This window comes from Macaca fascicularis, chromosome 13 (assembly GCF_037993035.2).
Source record: "Macaca fascicularis isolate 582-1 chromosome 13, T2T-MFA8v1.1".
Lineage (NCBI taxonomy): Eukaryota > Metazoa > Chordata > Mammalia > Primates > Cercopithecidae > Macaca > Macaca fascicularis.
The window spans coordinates 50,801,062-50,821,854 of NC_088387.1; the positions used below are offsets into that span (position 1 = coordinate 50,801,062).

General features: G+C 41.1%; 1 protein-coding gene across 2 annotated transcripts; it reads right to left on the reverse strand.

The window, feature by feature from the left end:
- Positions 1 to 420: 420 nt before the first annotated feature.
- On the reverse strand, positions 421 to 20,434 carry MPHOSPH10 (M-phase phosphoprotein 10). 2 transcript variants are annotated; one of them, XM_005575635.4, is made up of 11 exons: positions 20,301 to 20,434; positions 17,204 to 17,885; positions 16,693 to 16,850; positions 15,733 to 15,904; positions 11,621 to 11,762; positions 10,389 to 10,456; positions 8,886 to 9,023; positions 5,681 to 5,791; positions 2,401 to 2,508; positions 1,075 to 1,305; positions 421 to 656 (listed from the first exon to the last, which is right to left on the reverse strand). In XM_005575635.4, the coding sequence occupies exons 1-11, from the start codon at positions 20,387 to 20,389 to the stop codon at positions 507 to 509; spliced, it is 2,049 nt and encodes a 682-aa protein (XP_005575692.3). In that variant the 5' UTR covers positions 20,390 to 20,434; the 3' UTR covers positions 421 to 506. The 2 variants fall into 2 exon arrangements, with proteins under 2 accessions (XP_005575692.3, XP_073867673.1); XM_074011572.1 differs by having other exon boundaries at positions 20,221 to 20,434.
- Between the last annotated feature and the right edge of the window lie 359 nt (positions 20,435 to 20,793).

Below are 20,793 nucleotides of genomic sequence, written 5' to 3' on the forward strand. Positions count from 1 at the left end.
CCTTTGTTCAGATGACATGAGATCATTTCCCAAAGGGGAAGGAAGTAAGGCACAGGCATGAAAATGCTACTGTTTTATGAAATGACAGGGCAATGGGAGAAGGAAATTAAGAGCCCAAAGAGTGAGGACTTCTGCTGTAGACAGCTGCTTGTGAGGGGGTTGGCTGGCTCTGTCCTCTTCTCAGCCTGCAGGCCAGTGCTTGCACACCAGCCCATATGGACAAGCTGGCCTGGCCCTCACACAGGCCTGGGCCATGGCAAGAGCACAGCAGGATCAGCTCAGGCAGTGCCTGAATAGGAAGGGCCTAGGGAGGAGCCAGGTGCTGCTTCACACCAATGGAAACCGGAAGGGCTTTGCAAATAGTCAGGAGTTTGTCTTTTCACACTATGGAACTCTCAAATATCTGTCACCAATGCAAAGAAAGGTTCTCAAGAATTGTATTATAAAACAGAACAATGACACAACATAAGCTTACACATTCATATTTACATTATATTCAAAATATATTACAGTTTTAATTTATGAACAGAAATATCCTGTCTTTTCTTCTTTTTCTTTTCTGCTTTCTTTGCATCATTGATTTGCATTTTTACTTGATCTTGTAATTTAGAAAAGAATGCTTGAGAGGACTTTAAGGCTTTGTCTTTACCTTCATCCTGCAATTAAAAACAACACATGCTTATGCTGTAAAATGTACTTATAAGTGAAAAAAGCCAAAAATAGTACATCACCATTACAACAACGTATACAACCATAAATATGAAAAAAAAGGACTAGAATTACAGAAAACTAAATCAGTTAGCATAGAGGTATTCCATACTGCTACAACAACGTTCTTATAATCTAAGAGAGAAAGGAGTGAAAGACAAACTGCTGCCAGTACCCAGGTTATTGTGAGGACCCTACATGAAAAACCCCAGAACATTAAAGGTTGCGATTCCAGCCGGTCAGCATCACGCGCCTCCATCCCGCAGGTGGGCTGTCGGCTGGCTCAGACATTCCAGTCACCCAGTGCTTGCTATCCACTTCCCCCACAAAGGTCCCCTTAAGCAATTTTCTTTCCCTTGTCCTTACCTTTATGAAGGAGGCTTTGCCAGTTTTGGTCAGCTGTTTTAACTTCTCCGAAGCTACTGCTTTGCTGTATTTCCCTGCTTGATCTACACTGCTCTTTTCAAGCAGTTTTCTCCGCTTCTCCTTTTCTTTTATTTTCATACGCTTTTGATATTTCTTTTTCCTTCGCTCTCGTTTCTTGTCTGTAGCTGTTTTTTCAGCAGCTGTTTTTATATCTCCAGCTTTATTTTTCTCCTATTAAAAAAATAACCACCAACATATTTGTTAATCAAGTTTAACAACTAGGAAACTGGAATGGAAGAAACTGCAGGGTAGCTAGGGAGCAGGCTGTGCGTCTGTGGCCAAGTGCACGAAGATGCAGAGCAATCCCCACCTACATTCCAGTGAGCACCGGTAACTCAGTTCTTTAAAACCTGAAATGCATTCTTTGACAGCACAGACTCTTATAGTGACGGTTCAGTTCCCAAACTAATTCACAAGAAGGCAACATGGAGAGTTGGGTTTTCAACCTATCAGCACAAGAGGAGCCAGCCCTCCACAGCATTTAGATTCCAATGGGCTTCAGGGACATACCAGAGGCAGCCTCAGCTCTGAGCTGCTAATGACAGCAACTGGACTGAGAACAGAGGGCAGAGACCAAGGGACTGAGGAAGGGAAGGGAAACATCTCTCTAGTGAGGATCAATTTTATCTCTTTTCTCCTCAGCTGCCAGCCTATCCTGCCAGGGCTGTCACCAGCACTGAAGTGGCAGAGGCTCAGACAGAAGGGGTGAGTGTAGGTGTAGCAAATCAAGCGAGGAGGGACAAGGAAGGCCCTGCTGCTAAGCCAGCCAGCAAGATGAGCACCTGGCAGAAACCATTATTACTATGTGAGGCATGAGCTTCAGTGTTCACATGGCAGCGATTGTTGCATTTGATAACCAAATGCTCAATTCTAGATTCAGATTCCATTACTAATTAGCATTACACGAATAAAATAAGGGGGAAATGCTGATACTAAACTATTGCTAGTATATATGCAATGCAAGCAATTTGTTTTAAACTTAGTAGCACTGCTAGTATTTGGATTGGATTATAACAAGATATTGATACTAGCTATTTTAAAACTGCTCTTATGGTAACTCTCAAACTGTACCTCATAATAAAGCCACAATATAGGAGACTGGTATTTGAATATTGTAACATTACTAGTTTGCTTATACTTAGAAACTGCTGAGATACACTGGAATAAGAACTACAAATGCAAGACAAATGACATTAAATAAATGGAGTCCGGCTAAAATCAACTAACTTGTAACAGACATTTAAGGTTTCAATACTGGCTTCTTACCTTGATCTCCTCTGGGGCCAGGAGAGCTGCATCGCTAACACTCACTGGGGCTACTTCCTCCATAGTTATGGCTGGCAGATTTGACACAACTTTAATCTCTGGTACAGGCTAGAAAAGAGAGAATATATTCAATGGGAAGCCAGAAGGGACTCTCGCACAAAATGTGTGAACTGTGAACCTATTAACTTAAAGTATAATTTATAAAATACTTTATGGAGATTATCTTTTTTTTCACTTGCTTGAAAGTCAGCAAACCTAATGGAGACTATTTAAAACGTTAGATATGGTAACAGCCAAAGTCCTAAGTGGACTGGCATGACGGCAGTGCTGAGGGGCGGCACTGCTTCAGGATCCCAGAGACCTGGGTATTTTAGGGTTTTCCGTCTCAAAACCATTCCAACAGCACATATTTCTACATTTTTCCATAACATTTCTGCCATCTTCAAACATCAGTTCTTCCATCTCTTCCTCTACTATTCCTATCTACCATGCATGTGGACATTCTCAAACAACCATTAATGCTGTTTGGTAAGATTTGCTGATTTCTATTATCTTGACTTTGCTTACAGAAAAAAACGCTAGCTCTAAGAAGTATATGGAAAAAGATGCAAGGAAAGACGTTTATGGGAACAAGAGTCAAAACCAGACGACTGATAAATTTCCTCATCTTTCAACTACTGAAAACATCTCCATAAACATAAATATGAAATAATACTGAACTATTTTGAAAAACTAAAACAGTATCAAAATAAATCAAAGCTATCAATTACAAAAAGGGGGAAAGGATGCAATGTTAATTGAAGGACCATCTGCTTCAGATTTTTGCCTTTTTTTGAAAGAACTACCCAAGAAATCCAGTAATTAAAACAGGTTTCATACTGATCCTGTGATTAAAATGGTGACTATGTACTGCAATGACATTAGTATTCTTTCTTCCTCATCACCATCCTGTCCATGGAGCTATTTGCTCAAGGAAACTTCACAAAGAACAAAAGCCATAAACATAATAGGATCCTGGATTCTAAGTGAGAGAAAAATGAGAGTGTGAAAGAAATCATTTCTTCTACTGGACCACCATTCAACTGTTACTAAAAACACTGTATTCCATTCTAGCATTTAAAGAGAAATACAGAGAAAAAGAAGACAGTCCAAAAAGCCACAAAAGGCTGGGCACAGTGGCTCACACCTGTAATCCCAGCACTTTGGGAGGCCGAGGCGGGCGGATCATTTGAGGTTAGGAGTTTGAGACCAGTCTGGCCAACATGGTGAAACCCCGTCTCTACTAAAAATACTAAGAAATTAGCTGGGCATGGTGGTGCATGCCTGTAGCCCCGGCTACTCGAGAGGCTGAGGCAGGAGAATTGCTGAAACTCAGGAGATAGAGGTTGCAGTGAGCCAAGATTGTGCACTCCAGCCTGGGCAATAGAGTGAGATTGTCTCAAAAAAAAAAGAAAAAAAAGGAAAAAAAAAAAGCCACAAAAAATGATAGCTGTGATTGGTAAATGGAGTCTACAGAGATGGTGTGTGAAATACCAACCAGAACATGAAAAAAGTAGTATCAAAGAGAACCTACACTAGCAATTCTACATTTCTTATGGGAAAAAAGAAAGGCTTTTCATTTGGGGCACATAGACACAAATACATTCACTTCTCCTTCACTTCCCAATATTCCAAGGAATGTCTAACTGCTTCCCTGCATTAGATCCTAGCTAGTGCAAGGAACAGAGTGGAACAGTAGATGCATTTTGTGCTGCCTGAAGACAAGTAGAGAGCAATGAACAACTAGCGAATGCCTGCAAATGTGCAATGCAACTATGAGGAAAAGGAGCCGAGTGGTGAGACATGCAGCAAGGCGGGAAGGGCAGTCTACCCTAGGTAGGGAGCCAAGGAACATCTGCAAGGAGGGGAAGGCGTCTAGCCTGGGCAATAAGGAGCCAGCCTTGCCAAAAAGGAAGTGCAGCCTACTGGGCCAGGGGGAAGAGCACAGCGAGAAAGCGCAAGGGACTTGGCCTGCTGAAGGAATCAGAAGATCAGTGCGGGTGGGGGTAGCGAGCCAAGGGAGACCAAAGGGGTGGGAAGAGCCAGATTACACAGGTAAGGCCCAGAAAGGGCCCACATCCTTCACCTCAGTAAGACCTGCTGGACAAGAGGAGTTGAGAAATTCCACTCATCTCTTCACCTGTTTATTTCACACAACCCAGAGTAGGGACTTTGGGAATCTAAAGATGGCTCCTGCCATCAAAAACTTACTAGCATGTAATTACAACTGGATTAAAAGCATACATATACACCAAAAAAACAAACAAAACAGGTAAAAAGCTTATTGTCTGAGAAGACAAAATATCTGCATGGGGAAAAATCACCTAGCCATCAACTAATAAGAAAGGATCTTGGAGATTAGCTCTTCTGTACAGATGAAACGTGAAGTGATTGCCTGTATCATAAAGCCAGTTAGGAGCAGAACTCAACTCAGGTTCTGACTTCTAGACTAGTCCTTAATTCATGACATTCCATTTCAGACAACAACACAGGCACCAAAGGGCAACATGTGAACAAGTACCAAAGGATGGTACAAGCATGTTTTATGGGTTCACAGAAGCTGGTGAGTAGATGAGGCTCCAAGGAGTAGACAGGTAGAGCCAAGTCTGGGTGACAGACAGACAGGGGAGGAGCATTTGAGAGGGTTGGGCCTGGTGAGGGAACATCATGCAGCGGAGACAGCATGGGCCCAGAGTTAGTTCTCACCCTCCCACCTCCTAAACCTTGGTTTTCTCCCCTGAGAAATGGAAACTATAGTACCTGCCTCAGTGTTGTGTGCATTAAGTGTTAATGTATGTAAAGACACATACATATTATTAATGTATGTAATATAACACATAGCAGATACTCCATAAATGCTGGGAATAGATATCCATACGTCTCCAAACCCATTATACAATGAAAATGCAATAAGACTGAGAGGGTAGAGAAGGGAGGAGCCCCTGTGGCTATGGCTGAGGGTCTTTTAAAGTGTGAGGTAAGTTAAAATAGTAAGAGGCAGTAGTAGTGGGATGCCTGACCATGCCAGCCCCAGCTGGCAGGGGCTCAATGAAGATCTGGGTACAGCCAGAACTGTCATGGAACCAGAACTGAGCCTTCCTCATGGAGACCCTGCCTGGAATTTACAGGAAATTACTACAAGTTTGTATCCTGAAACAAAATAAAGAGCTAGTCTCACAAAGGATCAAAGCTATGAAGGTCACCCTGCTCTAGCTACACACTGAACTGTTAACACACTTACCGGTTTAGGGATAAAGTGGAAGTTTGAGAGGGCATCCAATTTTAAGAAGAGGGAATCCATCATCTTCTGAATTTCTACATGCTCTGGATTTTCTTCTTCTGCTGTTTTTTGCTTAGGAAATAAGTTCAACAATGTCAAACTAAGAGACTTGATATATATCACAGGACAAAACACTAAAGGTCAATGAGGGTATTCCCAACTTCTCATCACCAAAGCTTCAGCTACAAGGAAACATTCCAAAAGCAAAATTAAAAGCAGCAGTACCATGAGGGTTCCAGCACCTTCCAGAGATGTGATGTGCATTTTAGGAGCTACAGTAACCATTACCTCTAATATTCAGAACTTAAAAATTTAACAACCTTGGTATTTACTTCTGTCAAAAATTAAGCTATTCCTCCTAAGATAGCTACAGTTTTGTTTTGTTTTGTTTTTTTAAGGAAAATAGCAAGTGATAACAAGTGTTGGCAAGGATGAAGAAACTGGAACCTTTGTGCATTATTGATAGGTAGGAATGTAAAATCATGCGGTCACAGTGGCAACAAGCTTGGCAGGTCTTCAAAAAGCTACACAGAGAATTACCATCTGACCCAGCAATGCCACTCCTGGGTGTACAACCAAGAGAATTAAAAACAGATACTCAAACAAATACATGTACACGGCACTATTAACAGTCAACAGATGGAAACAGCCTGAATGTCCATCAGTGGATGAGCAGGTAAACTGTGGTACACACACATAATGGAATACTGTGCAACCATAAAAAAGAAATGAAGCACTGACAAATGCCAGTCTTGAAAACATGACGCTCAATGAGTTGTCAGAAATGGAAGGCCACATATGGTATGGTTCCAAAATAGGCAAATCCACAGAGATAGAATGCAGACTGGGGTTTGTTGGGGCTGGGACAAGTGAGGAAAGGGTAGCAACTGCTTAATGCATATGGGGCTTTATTGTGGGCTGATAAAAATGTTTTAGAACGAGATACAGTTAGTAGTTACATAACACTGTCCTAAATGCTCCAAATTTGTTCACTTAAGTGGTTAATTTTATGTTATATAAATCTCACATCAATTAAAAAGAAAAAAAAAGGCCCAGCACGGTGGCTGGCTGGGCACAGTGGCTCATGTCTGTAATCTCAGCACTTTGGGAGGCTGAGGCAGGCAGATCATGAGGTCAGGAGATCGAGACCATCCTGGCCAACATAATGAAACCCCGTCTCTACTAAAATACAAAAAAATAGCCAGGCTTGGTGGTGTGCACCTGTAATCCCAGTTACTCAGGAGGCTGAGGCAGGGGAATCGCTTGGACCTGAGCGGCAGAGGTTGCAGTGAGCCTAGATCGCGCCACTGTACTCCAGCCTGGTGACAGAGCAAGATTCTGTCTCGAAAAAAAAAAAGAAAAAAGAAAAAAAAGAAGTGTTAATATAAACTTCATAAAATTATCCAAATATCCATTTGGATGATAGGGACTTTTTTTTCTTTTATTTACATGTAATGTGTTAAAGATTTATTCTGACAAATCACATTGAAAAAACTGACAGCAATGTTAATTTTATTGAAGAGAAAAAGTAAATTTCATGCTTCTCTCTCTGTCCCCTTTGGCCCCAAATGCTTATTCTAAATGCCTAAGAGGGCTTTTTGTTTTTTGTTATTAAGACCCCCCCCAAAAAAAAAAAAAAAAAACAACCAGCAGAACTAGGAAAAGATAGGCTCTTTGCCTCCTGATCCTGATGACAAAGACGCATCCAGGTCTGGTTCCAATGTCCATCATCAGCACCCACCTTCCAGCCATGGTCAGGCATCACGCTACTATCGCTTCTTACTATTGTAACTTACCTCACACTTTAAAAAATCCTAAACATGTCCTTTCACCTCATTCTAGGTAACAATAGCTGTAAAATCAAATATGTAGCTGTATATTTGCTATATAGCATTTTTCTGAGCCACTTTATATACACAACTGTAAGTAAAAGCTCCTACATGTGCTGTTTACCATCATTTCACTTCCAGAATTAGCCTAGCTACTAGAACTCCAAGTCCATCCTCAAAAACTTCTGAACTGGCTGTTGACTCCTAAGAGAGAAACGAAACTAACATTTAGAGCTAGCACAAACTATTGCATTACATATATAATTTTTAACTCTCGTGGTCACCAAATACTTTCTGTATCTACTGAATCTCCTCAAAGATTCAAATGAAACTGTACACATCCTCCTTCAGCTACCACCTTGGATTGCAAAGCAGCCAGGAAGAATTTTAATTCAAATCTTCTCAGTTCTTCAATTTCACAGTGGCATCAGGGCAATTTGCTGTTGCTAACTGAAGGGCATTCATTAACAAAAATCTGTTGGGAATCATAAATGGCTTTTGCAGGAAAAAAATGCCATCTGATCCCTAAGTACATATTAACCACATTCCCACTAAATCAAATGTGAAGGAATAATTCGATCATTATATCAGCATACAATATTCCTAGGAATATGACCTTGTCCTATTATTTAACCAGAGATTTCTTTTCTTTCTTTTTTTTTTTTTTTTTGAGATGGAGTCTCGCTCTGTCGCCCAGGCTGGAGAGCAATGATGTGATCTCGGCTCACTGCAACCTCCACTTCCCTAGTTCAAGCAATTCTCCTGCTTCAGCTTCCCAAGTAACTGGGATTACAGGCACACGCCACCACAACTGTCTAATTTTTTCATATTTTTAGCAGAGACGGGGTTTCACCATGTTGGCCAGACAGGTCTCAAACTCCTGACCTCAAGCAATCCGCCCGCCTCAGCCTCCCAAAGTGCTGGGATTATAGGTATGTGTCGCTACACCCAGCCCAGAGATTTTAGTTAAGTGAAAGAAAAAATAGACCTAAAAATCAGAATGAATTTATAATCATGTAAAATATGTTAGTTACTTCAAAATATCAATGAGAAATGGTTTTAAAGTTGTAGCACCACCATAATAATTGCTGGAAAGCTAATAATTAGTTGTAAAAGTATCAGGTGACCAAAGCCTAATTGCAAAGCAACCCCCGCAACCCCTCACATAAAGCGGGAATATTAGAACCCTTCTATTCCTAGCATGCTCTGTCTTATACTTAAATGATGTAGCTGAAGAGCTCAAGATTTCCATTTCATGTTTTCAACAGTCACAAAAAGCCTAGATCTCTACTTCTATTTCTTTAATAATAACGGTTTTGCCTTACAGGCTTCCTCACCTGGTTGAGTTTGATGTACTCCTGTTCATAAATTTCAGCAAGGCTCAATTTACTCTTCTCATGGTCTAAGGTTAAACGCTTTTTATATTCATATGCATCCTCTTTAGGTTTTTCTTTACGTACTACATCATCCCAAGCCTGAAACATAAAGGGCAGGTAGAACATAACAAAACCTACAATTTATTTCTAGGTTCACTTAAGAATCTTCCTCTGGAATATTGTTATAATAAATATTATCAATATATTAATAAATTATCATTAATATATTAATAAATTATTATAAATATATCAGTTATATTTATTATTACTCATTATTCCAGAGTAAGCAAATTATAGCAAAAAGAAAATTTTCAACTTCTGAAATAACTATTCAAGTCACAAAGAATAAACATTTGGAAAGCAAAGGCGGCAGTACTCAAATATCTTTTTCTGTTTTTTGTTTTAAATGAGTCTTCCTTCCTCGTTACCAACTTTAATTCCACATTTCCCCAACACAGTTTGTTTAAAAGTCAAGCCTTGAGTTAGTTTATCACATTTCATTTCAAATTTTAAGATGTTCTGCACATGATACTCACCCTTCAAACTCTATTTTAGACCTACAAGTGTAGGCAAACATTATACACATGTTATAAAGCCATTTCTTACTATACATGCTATATATCTAAGATTTATTCTAAGTTTACAAAATCATATCAATTCTTTAACAAAAACCACTAGGTTTTTAACATTTGAAAAAAATACACCATTGAGAAGTGGTTTTAAATTGTAGTACTACCACAAATGTTAGGGTTTGAACGTCCCCTCCAAAATTCATTTTGAAACTTAATCCCTGATGTGGCAAAACTGAGATGTGGGGCCTTCTAGGACATGACTGGATCACCAGGGTTCTGCCCTCATGAATGGCAGTTGCATTTATGGATTAATGGGTTATCATTGGTGGGGGAATGGTGGCTCTTAAGAAGAGCAAGAGACACCTGAGCCAGCATCTTAGCATGCTCAGCCCTTTCACCATGTGATGCCCTGCACCACCTTGGGACTCTGCAGAATCCCCTCTGATAAGAAGGCTCCTCCACCTTGGACTCCTCGGCCTCCACAACTGTATTCTTTTTCTTTATAAGTCACCCAGTTTCAGATATTCTGTTATAAGCAACAGGAAAAAGACTAAGACATATATACTGAGTAATGTGCCACACCAGATACTGTGCCTAAGCCAAGGGTTCTGGGTGCAACCACCACAGGTCAGCCACCAGCTTCATTAAGCACCGCCCAAAAGGTCAGCAAGACTAATGGCTTCTGGCTCCTCTCAGGCACAATACTCGTCTTTCCTAGGTACTACTAAAGAGCAGCACCTCACACAACAAAAGCTGACTAGGTAGCCTAGATTTAAGGTTTGTGAACATTAAGTGAAAATAAAAAGCAATAGTCCCACTCTCAAAGTACTCTCACATTATTCCTAAAAATTTCAGTGACATTTCAATTAAGTTAAATTTAATTCTTACTGACCTGATCTCTTATCCTCTGTTTAATGATATCTTCCAGTTGAAGGGTGGTTTCCTCTGTAATCACAGGTGCTAAAGGAAATACAACATTTATTCATTAGGTAGATATCCACTAGACCACTGATTCTCACATTGCAGTCCTTGGACCCACAGCGTCAGCAACACGTGGGAACTTGTTAGAAATGCAAATTCCTGGGCCACCCCCATACCTCCTGAATCAGAAAGTGGGGAAGAGGGACAGCTATCTGTGCTTTAATAAGCCTTGTGATACTCCCTGAAGTTTGAAAACCACAAAACTAGGATACATATGGTAGTAAGTGCTAATACTTTATCCAAGGTACCCAAGGACTCTTCCCCTCTTTTCCATTCTCTCTTCCATTGAAATAAAATGAAAACTCATTTTGACTTAATGGGTACAAGAAAGAAGGCAATGAGATGACCACGGTTTCAGGTTGGAGTTCAAAATTTAATCAGTGGACCATGACAGGATGCAAGCCTTTGCAACAGATTACTGCAAAAAACTTGATTAAAAACTATATATTAGGTATCATCAGTGTACTGATGTTAAATTTTTGGGGTGGATTAATGGTATTGTGATTATATAGGAGAATGTCCTAGTTCTTAGAAGATACCTGCAAAAGCACTTAAAAGTGAAGTGCCATGAGACTGGCAACTTACTTAAAAAAGGGGCACATATACATTCTTACATATGCTGAGGAGAGAAAGTAGATACGACAAAATGGTAACTGGTGAATCCAGTTGAATAGCATATAGATGTTCACTGTAATATTTTTTCAACTTTTCTGTGTTTATAAGTTGTTTTTTTCTTTTTTGACGGAGTGTTGCTCTATCGTCCAGGCTGGAGTACATCAGCATGACCTTGACTCACTGCAACCTCCCCTTTCCAGGTTCAAGGGATTCTCCTGCCTCAGCCTCCCGAGTAGATGGGATTACAGGCACCTGCCACCATACCCAGCTGATTTTTGTATTTGTAGTAGAGATGGGGTTTCACCATGTTGGCCACGCTGGTCTCAAACTCCTGACCTCAGGTGAGCTGTCTGCCTCAGTTTCCCAAAGTGCTGGGATTACAGGCGAGAGCCGCCGTGCCAAGCCATGTGTTTACAAATTTTTAAAATAAAAAGTTGAGGGAAAAGAAACATCACCCCAAATCTTTGTATGAAATGGAACCATGGAAAAAGCACAGACATGACCACTTTACAGAAGAGGGCACCATACCCATCCGGACAGCATGGTCAAAGTGCAGGGTCTCCTCCAAGAGGCTGTTCTCTGGCCTCTTCTGTGCTGTCACTTCCCCCTGAAGCTGCCACGGCTTTTTTTCTAACAACTCTTTTTCTAAAGATGCAATTTTTTCATTCATCTAAGACACAAAATAATTAGTATACATTTAGAAAATAAAATTACACTTATATTTGTGTAAAAGTAAAAAATACTTTAAAAAGTGGGAAAGCAAGAAATGTACTGTTCTACAATTCTGTTCTTGCCATCTTTTTATTTTGTCAATGACTTCCTATTTCTGCTGCCTATGGTGGGGTGAGCTGCAAACCATTTCTTTTCCTCACTGATTTAAAATGCCATGTTTATAATATACTAAACTCCCCAGAAGCATTTGGGTTTGTTTCTGGGCTCTATTTTATTCAAGTGATCTATCTATTCGCAAGTGAAGTAATTCTTTGATTAGAATATTAGTATCTGATGGAGTCTGACTCTTTTGACTCCAAACTCAAATTCTTATTCTAACTCCTTTTTTTATATTTTTTTGAGGCAGAGTCTCACTCTGTCGCCTAGGCTGGAGTGCAGTGGTGTTATCTCAGCTCACTGCAACCTCCGTCTCCTGAGCAATTCTCCTGCCTCAGCCTCCCGAGTAGCTGGGATTACAGGCGTGTGCCACCATGCCCAGCTAATTTTTGTATTTTTTAGTAGAGACGGAGTTTCACCAAGTGCTGGGATTATAGGCGTGAGCCACCACGCCGGGTCATTATCTCTAACTTCTAAAAGACAACAATGATGACTTCAGTGTATAAAATGCCAGCCTTGGCCGGGCGTGGTGGCTCAAGCCTGTAATCCCAGCACTTTGGGAGGCCGAGACGGGCGGATCACGAGGTCAGGAGATCAAGACCATCCTGGCTAACACGGTGAAACCCCGTCTCTACTAAAAAATACAAAAAACTAGCCGGGCGAGGTGGCGGGCGCCTGTAGTCCCAGCTACTCGGGAGGCTGAGGCAGGAGAATGGTGTAAACTCGGGCGGCAGAGCTTGCAGTGAGCTGAGATCCGGCCACTGCACTCCAGCTTGGGCGACAGAGCGAGACTCCGTCTCAAAAAAAAAAAAAAAAAAAAAAAAAAAAAAAAAATGCCAGCCTTTTCAGCTATCTTACAGAATTCTCTTACTTTCCTAATATCAATTCAGTTTATCCATTCGGTTTCCTCTCCAAATACTAACGCATTCATTTTTCACTTCTAGTGGAATATAATTACATCTGCAGCATTCCTAATCTTTTTTTTTTTTTTGAGACAGTCTCACTTGGTTGCCTAGGCTGGAGAGCAGTTGCGTGATCTCAGCTCACTGCAACCTCCACCTCCCAGGCTCAAGCAATCCTCTCTCCTCAGACTCCCAAATAACTGGGACCACAGGCACGTGCAACCACGCCTGACTAATTTTCGTATTTTTGGTAGAGACGAGGTCTTACCATGTTGCCCAGGCTGGTCTCAAACTCCTGAGCTCAAGCAATCCTCCTACCTTGGTCTCCCAAAGTGCTGGGATTATAGGCATGAGCCACCACCCCTGGCAGTTTTCCTAATCTCTTATCCTTATCTTTTGTAGTTACGCTGGCTTATGAGTCTAAAAGAATGTTAATCAACAGTGGTAACTGTAATACTGGACATCTTGTCTCATTCCTAATCTTAAAGGGATGCTTCTAGAATTTCACCCATCATGCATGATGGCAGCTTTTGGCTTAGATATATTTGTATTCCACTAGGAGTGAAAAAAAAATTAGAAATGAATATTGAATTTTATCAAATGTTTTTCTGACATATGGAGGTGACCATGTTTTTTTCTCCTTAATGTCTTGCAGTCAGGAATCATACTAGATTTTCTAATACTGATTCAAGAGAATAAGGTTCATGCAGTTGTGTGGCATAATTCTTCCACCGTGCTGCAGGATTTTTGCAACCCCGTTCGTGAATTTGTGTGTGTGTGTGTGTGTGTGTGCGCGCGCGCGTGTGTTTTAATGCTACCTTTGTCAGGTTTGGGTTTTCATGTTCTAACAGTTTCAAAAAAAAAAAGTTTGAAAGTTCTACTTTATTCTTTATATGTGGAAACTGAAATAAATTATTTGTGATTTACTGAAACTTAACTTGAAGGTCTGATGTAATTTCACAATAAAACCAAACCTTTCTTTCTTTATGTGTTGGGGGAGGGCGGGAGGAGTAGGGTGGAAGGACACTAACTCATTGATATTTTATAATGGTGCTTTTTTTACCTTAGAATTTCTCTATCTTCTGGGGACAATCTGACAACCACGGATTTAATTCAGATTCTCAAATTTTAAAAACAATTCTTTTGATATTCTTGGTATCTTTTATTATCTGCCTATTCTCATTTTTTTTTTTTTTTTTTTACACAGTCTCTAGCTCTGTTGCCCAGGCTGGAGTGCTGTGGTGCAATCATATCTCGACTGCAGCCTTGAACTGCTGGACTCCAGAGATCCTCCCCCATCCGCCTCTCGAGTAGCAAATACCATAGGCGCACACTACCATGCCCAGCTGACTTTTTTAACTTTTAGTGGAGATGGGCTTTTGCCCCGTTGCCTAGGTTGGCCTCGAATTCCTGGGCTCTAAACAATCCTCCCTCCTCAGCCTCCCAAAGTGCAGGTGTGAGCCACTGTGCCTGGCCCTATTCTCATTTTTATTGTGATAAAAATTTTAAGATAAATAAATGATAGAGCCAAATTATTAGACCCAGACTACATCTACAAAAATTAAATTTCACTTGTCTGAAATCATGACACAAAGAAACAATTTTTACCAACTTTGAAGATATGTTTGCAATGGTATAAATTAAAATTCTGGCTATTCGGCACTCACAAAAATCTGTGGAGTACCTTAAAGACACAGGTGATGTCGGCCGGGCGCAGTGACTCACACCTGTAATCCCAGCACTTTGGGAGGCTGAGGCGGGTGGATCACCCGAGGTCAGGAGTTTCAGTCCAGCCTGGCCAACATGGTGAAACCCTGTCTCTACTAAAAATACAAAAAAATTAGCTGGGCGTGGTGTAATCCCAACTACTCAGGAAGCTGAGGCAGGAGAATTGTTTGAACCTGAAAGGTAGAGGTTGCAGTGAGCTAAGATCACGCCACTGCACTCCAGCCTGGGTGACAAGAGTGAAACTCCATCTCAAAAAAAAAGAAAAAAAAAAAAAAAAAAAAAAAAAGGACATACACAGTATCCTCCAAAGCAGTCAAAACAGTTAAGAGGCTCACAGGACAGCTTTATCAGGAGAGACATGCTATATATATAAAGACATTAGGGACAAAGGAAAAAACAACTATCTTTAAAAATTTTTTTTATTTTTGAGTCAGAGTCGCACTCTGCCACCCAGGCTGGAATCCAGTGGCACCATCTCGGCTCACTGCAACCTCTGCCTCCTGGGTTCAAGGGATTCTCCTGCCTCAGCCTCCCGAGTAGCTGGGATTACAGGTGCCCGCCACCATGCCTATTTTTTTTTTTTTTTTTTAAGTAGAGATGAGGTTTTACCATGTTAGCTAGGCTGGTCTCGAACTCCTGAACTGAAGTGATCCACCTGCCTCAGCCTCCCAAAGTGCTGGGATTACAGGTGTGAGCCACTGCGCCCAGCAGAAGCAACTATTTTACTCACAGGCCCCAAACTGAAATGCAGGCACTGACTTTTGCTCATCAGATGCTTTCCATATGGGAAGATTTTTGGGTTTTTGTTTGTTTTAAGACAAGGTCTTGCTCTGCCACCCAGTCTAGAGAGCAGTGATGCAATCATAGCTCACCACAGCATCAACCTCCTAGGCTCAAGTGATCCTCCCGCCTCAGCCACCAGAGTAGTTGGACTACAGGTACACATCACCATGCCCAGATAATTTTTGTATTTTTGGTAGAGACAAGGTCTCACTATGTTGCCTAGGCTGGTTCTGAACTCCTGAGCTCAAGCGATCCTCTTGCTTCGGACTGCCAAAGTGCTAGGATTACAGGCGTGAGCCACTGCACCTGGCCAAGATATCTGTTTTCAAAGGATGGTTAATAGTTTTCAAAGGATGGTTAATGTCAAGTATATTAAAAATTCCATAAATTACTAATTACCTTTTCCTGCCTTTTTTCAAAAGAGGATTTAACTTCATCAGAATTTTTCTTTACATTTAAAACACCTGTATCTTCAGTTTCCTCGTCATCTGGTAAAGCAAAGGTCACTCTTTTCAAGCTTTCTTTATGTTGTTTATCGTCTTCATTTTCTTCAAGGTCATCATCTTCATCCCTACAATACCAAAACTCTTACAAAAAAAATATGCTACTTTCCATTAGAAAAACAAAAGGAAACAAATTTTCCCTTAATAAAGTTCTTCTTTTATATACCTAATGCAACCAAATACTCAGAACTTCCAAAATCATTCAGTTATTAAGGAACAAAAGGTATTATTTAGGTAAAATGCTATGTAAGAAACAGAACAGGGAGGCCGAGACGGGCAGATCACGAGGTCAGGAGATCGAGACCATCCTGGCCAACACAGTGAAACCCCGTCTCTACTAAAACTACAAAAAAATAAAAATTAGCCAGGCGTGATGGCGGGCATCTGTAGTCCCAAAGGGAGGCTGAGGCAGGAGAATGGCGTGAACCCGGGAGGCGGAGCTTGCAGTGAGTGGAGATTGCGCCACTGCACTCCAGCCTGGGTGACAGAGCAAGACTCCGTCTCAAAAAAAAAAAAAAAGAAACAGAACAAAAAGTGTCCAACATATATAAAATAAATTATTCATCAATCTACAATACAAATCTCTTATCTCACAAAAATAACAGGATTTTATTGACACAAAACCAAATCAAAGTTCCTGGTAAGGAAGGTTTGATTGCTACTACCAGTGATATTTTTCTTCATTAAGTGATATCTAATGTCCCTTTACATTCAGAGACTTTCCTCTGGCTATCTTGAGAATATCTGATATTAGAGAATCCAACTTCTTAAGACAGACACATTTGATAACTACGAGTACACATACATGATTGGGCAATTCCAGCCTACAATATAAAGGATGGTTCAAAATACTCACGTTTCCGAAATATTTAGTTCTTCTGCTTCCTCTTCAGCAATTTCATCATCATCTTTGTTTGAATCCAGCTCATCATCATGAACACTTGTTGTGTCTTCATCACTTTCAACTGGATCAAAAAAATCTTTGTATTTCAGATTTCTGGAACTTTTACCTGACTAAAAAGATTTTTAAAACTATTAGTTAGGAATAGAAAAATATATTAACACATGCACATAGATTTGTATGTATATATTACTTTCTGACTTAATAACACTATGAGCTAATAACTAATAACTAAACTAATAACTAAATAGTGATTAGATGAAAATGGCAACTAATAACACTACCACAAAACTGTAAGACCAACTGGAACATAAATTGAACGGAAGAAGATTCATTTGTAACTGATAAGATAGAGCACAATATTTCTTATCACTAAAACTTCTAACTACAATTAAATCTCCCCTAGAAAAAGAGAACGAAAGCTAATTTGAGGAGGAAAGTGTTCTCTCCTCTCTCAAAACTTTACCTTAAGTTTTTTACTTCCAAACAGTCCCCCTTCATCTTCATCAGAATCAATATCTTCAAAAAAATCAATATCTTCCTCCTCATCATCATTATCATCTTTTCCTTCCTCTTCTTTTTCTATGTTTTCTAAATAGGCCTCCATTTCGGAGAGTTTGAAGAATTTATCATCTACTACAGACTTTTCTCTAGGTTTTCCATGTCCTTTGTGTTGCACCTTGCTCTGCTGTTCCAATTTGCTGATATCAAAGTCAAGGTCAGAATCCTCATCACTGAAAACTGGGCTTTTCCTCAGACCAGATTTGCTCGAGTTTTTAGTTCTCTCACCCACTTCAGGATCATCATCACCCATGTCTGACACTTCTTCCTCCTCTTCTAAATCTTCTAGGTCCTCCTGGTCATCAGCCTCTATCTCTGAACCATCCTCTTCACGTTCCTGTTCTTCACTCTCTGGGAGAAGACTGATGTCTTCATCATTAATTGTTTCACTAACTGCATTCTGAAAGTATTGTAAAATTGGTTCATTTTGCAATTCCAGTTGTTGCCAAATCTGCTCATCATCAAAATTTTCTATCACAAGTTTTTGCAAGCGGCTTCCATGGATCCTACCATTCTCTAATATTTTATTAAAGTCATAAAGCACTTTTGTTAAAGAAGTGAACTTTGATGCCAATCCATCTTGAATCCTATTGGGAGGAATTGAGATTTAGAATCATAGGTAATAATTTCACAGCACTCTTAATAAAATTTAAAAACCCAACTCTTTTGTAAAATCAAATTTGAATGAAGTGTAAGTATAGATTCTGGCCCCCAACAACATATAAGCTGATGACCTACATTGATATATAAAACCTGTCAACCAAGTATCTGTGAATCAGCTGTATAGATTTTAGGCAGGAAAACCACTACAAATTTATTTGCTTGGAGATATGTAGTAAATTAGCCTTAAATCATCAATTCTGCTACATTATATACAACTCCATTCATTCATTCACTTATTCATTCAATGATCAACATTTGCTTTGGCTACAGTGGTCAAGGAAAACCTCTCTTAGATGCCACATTTGAGGGGAAAGCTGTAGATAAGGAGATGGTCTTATAAAGATTGGGAAACACGTATTCCAGGCAGAAGAAATCCTCTAAGATGCAAATCCTCTAGAGGTGAGCTTGAGGAACAAAAAGGTAAGCACGGCTAAAGTGTGAAGGAGGCAGAAGGTGAAGCTGGAGAGACTGATGGGAGCCAAATTACGCGTGGCTCAGGAGTAAGAGTTTGTCATTTAAAGTGTAAAGAGAAAACATTTTAGGCCGGGCGCGGTGGCTCAAGCCTGTAATCCCAGCACTTTGGGAGGCCGAGACGGGTGGATCACAAGGTCAGAAGATCGAGACCATCCTGGCTAACCCAGTGAAACCCCGTCTCTACTAAAAAATACAAAAAACTAGCCCGGCGAGGTGGCGGGCGCCTGTAGTCCCAGCTACTCGGGAGGCTGAGGCAGGAGAATGGCGTGAACCCGGGAGGCGGAGCTTGCAGTGAGCTGAGATCCGGCCACTGCACTCCAGCCTGGGCGGCAGAGCGAGACTGTCTCAAAAAAAAAAAAAAAAAAAAAGAGAAAACATTTTAAGTAGAGGGATGAAATGATGATTTACACGAAGGAAGAAGAAAGGGAGGAGGGAGGAGGAGGAAAAGTACGGTGATTAGAAGGTTGATTGATGCAGCATTCCAGGCAAAGGATAATGGTGATGTAAACTGGAGTTAGAGCAGTGAATATGCTTAGTTTGGAGGTAGAACTGACAGGACTGCTAAGGAATTAGATATAGAATAGAGAAAAACGAAGACAATAAAGTAGCAGCCTACTTTCATGTTTGAGAAACTGGAAAGACAGAAGTGCCATTTACTGAGATAGGGAAGGCTTGCGTGGTGGTGTCAGGCCTCTGAGCCCAAGCTCAGCCATTGTAACCCCTGCGACCTGCACATATACGTCCAGGTGGCCCGCAGGAGCCAAGAAGTCTGGGGCACCGGAAAAACCACCAAAGAAGTAAAACAGTCAGTTCCTGCCTTAACTGATTAACCAAGATTACAACATTCCTCCATTGTGACTTGTCCCTGCCCTACCTTAACTGATCAATGGACCTTGTGATATTCTTCTTCTAGAGAGTAAGTCTTATGATCTCCCCACCATGTACCTTGTGACCTCCTCCTCTGCTAACAACAGATAACCACCTTTTACTGTAATTTTCCATTACCTACCCAGCTCCTATAAAGCAACCTCTTCCCCATCACCGTTCGCTCTCTTTTCGGACTCAGCCCACTTGCACCCAAGTGAATAAACAGCCTTGTTGCTCACACAAAGCCTGTTTTAGTGGTCTCTTCACACGGACGTGCTTGACAGGTGAGCATGGGAAAAGGACTTCAGGGGATGGCAGAGTATGGGTGGGCAGAAACAATAATTCTATTAAGCAGAAACAACAGCTCTATTTTGGACGCAGTGAATTTGAGATGCTTGACAGTACCAAAATTTTAAAAATCGTTAAAAGTTGCACAGTGCGGATATCCCAGTTGTGTGTTACTGAATTCAAACTAAGCAAAATCTGTAGTTGCTGTGAGCCGAGGTTTGAAATATAAATGAGTAATAATTTCATAGATCGTATTTTAAATTCTTCAACAAAATACATATAAAACGCTTGTGCTGGCAAGAGACATGAAAGTTCTAATTCTCAAGAAGCTTAGTTGTGGGGGGTGGACAGACAAGTGACAAGTTCGTACTTTCAATAAAGTATGCTAAGCACTGAATGCTTTAGGAGCACACTGGAGGAAAGAGAAACCAACAGTTTGTGTGTAGAGGGATGCGGGTGTAAGAAGCCCAAGGGAAGCTTCTAGCCGTTAATAACTGAGGTTAGGGTGATTTCAGTAACACTCAATTGAGAGATCCATCTATATAAATGTTAACAATTTTTAAAATTTTGATAGCCTAGGAAAGTACAGACTCCGAAATTTAGGGAAAAGTGATTTATATTTCCCCTTACCTTACCCCAGCTCCACAATTTGCAACCCGCGTCCACGTGAGACCCCGGTCGCACCCCGAGCCCAGGATCTGCGCACTTACGTGAGGAAGCACTCGGGCCGACCCGTGGCTTTGCCGACTTCTGCCAGACACCGCTCCAGGGTCCGTCGACGCCAGACCCGCGGGGCCATGGCTGTCAGCAACTCCCGACACAATGCCGCATGCAAGGGAAGGGAGCCGCCCGGAAACCGCTCGGCAAACAGGCGCGTAGCGCAACGTGGATGTCAGAGCCGAAAGTTCCGCTGCGCACAGGTTCCGGACTCGCCCTCAGCCAGAGCCAATGGCAGCGCGAGCGCTTTCGCTTCTGCAGGGGCACGGAAATCTAAAATCGCCATGGTCGGTCCAAACACCTTTGAACTCTCTTGAAACTTCGTTTTGTATTTTTCAGGGGCCCACAAAGGGTGACCCGTCCTGGCTTTAAGTTTCTGTTTTAGCTAAAGTAGGCGTGTTGAAGCAGGAAAGCAGCGCCCTTCGCCGCGCCCCTAACCTGTCTGTCCCCGCCCCCTCTGCCTCCCGCCCCGTCATCTGCTGCGCG

Bases quoted from the DNA above. Each gene is read 5' to 3' on its own strand.
- MPHOSPH10 (XM_005575635.4), bottom strand. From the start codon at position 20,389: ATGGCCCCGCGGGTCTGGCGTCGACGGACCCTGGAGCGGTGTCTGGCA. The intron at 2,509-5,680 runs GTAAGTGTGTTA...TCTCTTTTCTAG, and splicing joins TCCACTTTATCCCTAAACCG to CCTGTACCAGAGATTAAAGT. The intron at 657-1,074 runs GTAAGGACAAGG...TTTTAATTGCAG, and splicing joins GCAAAGCCTCCTTCATAAAG to GATGAAGGTAAAGACAAAGC.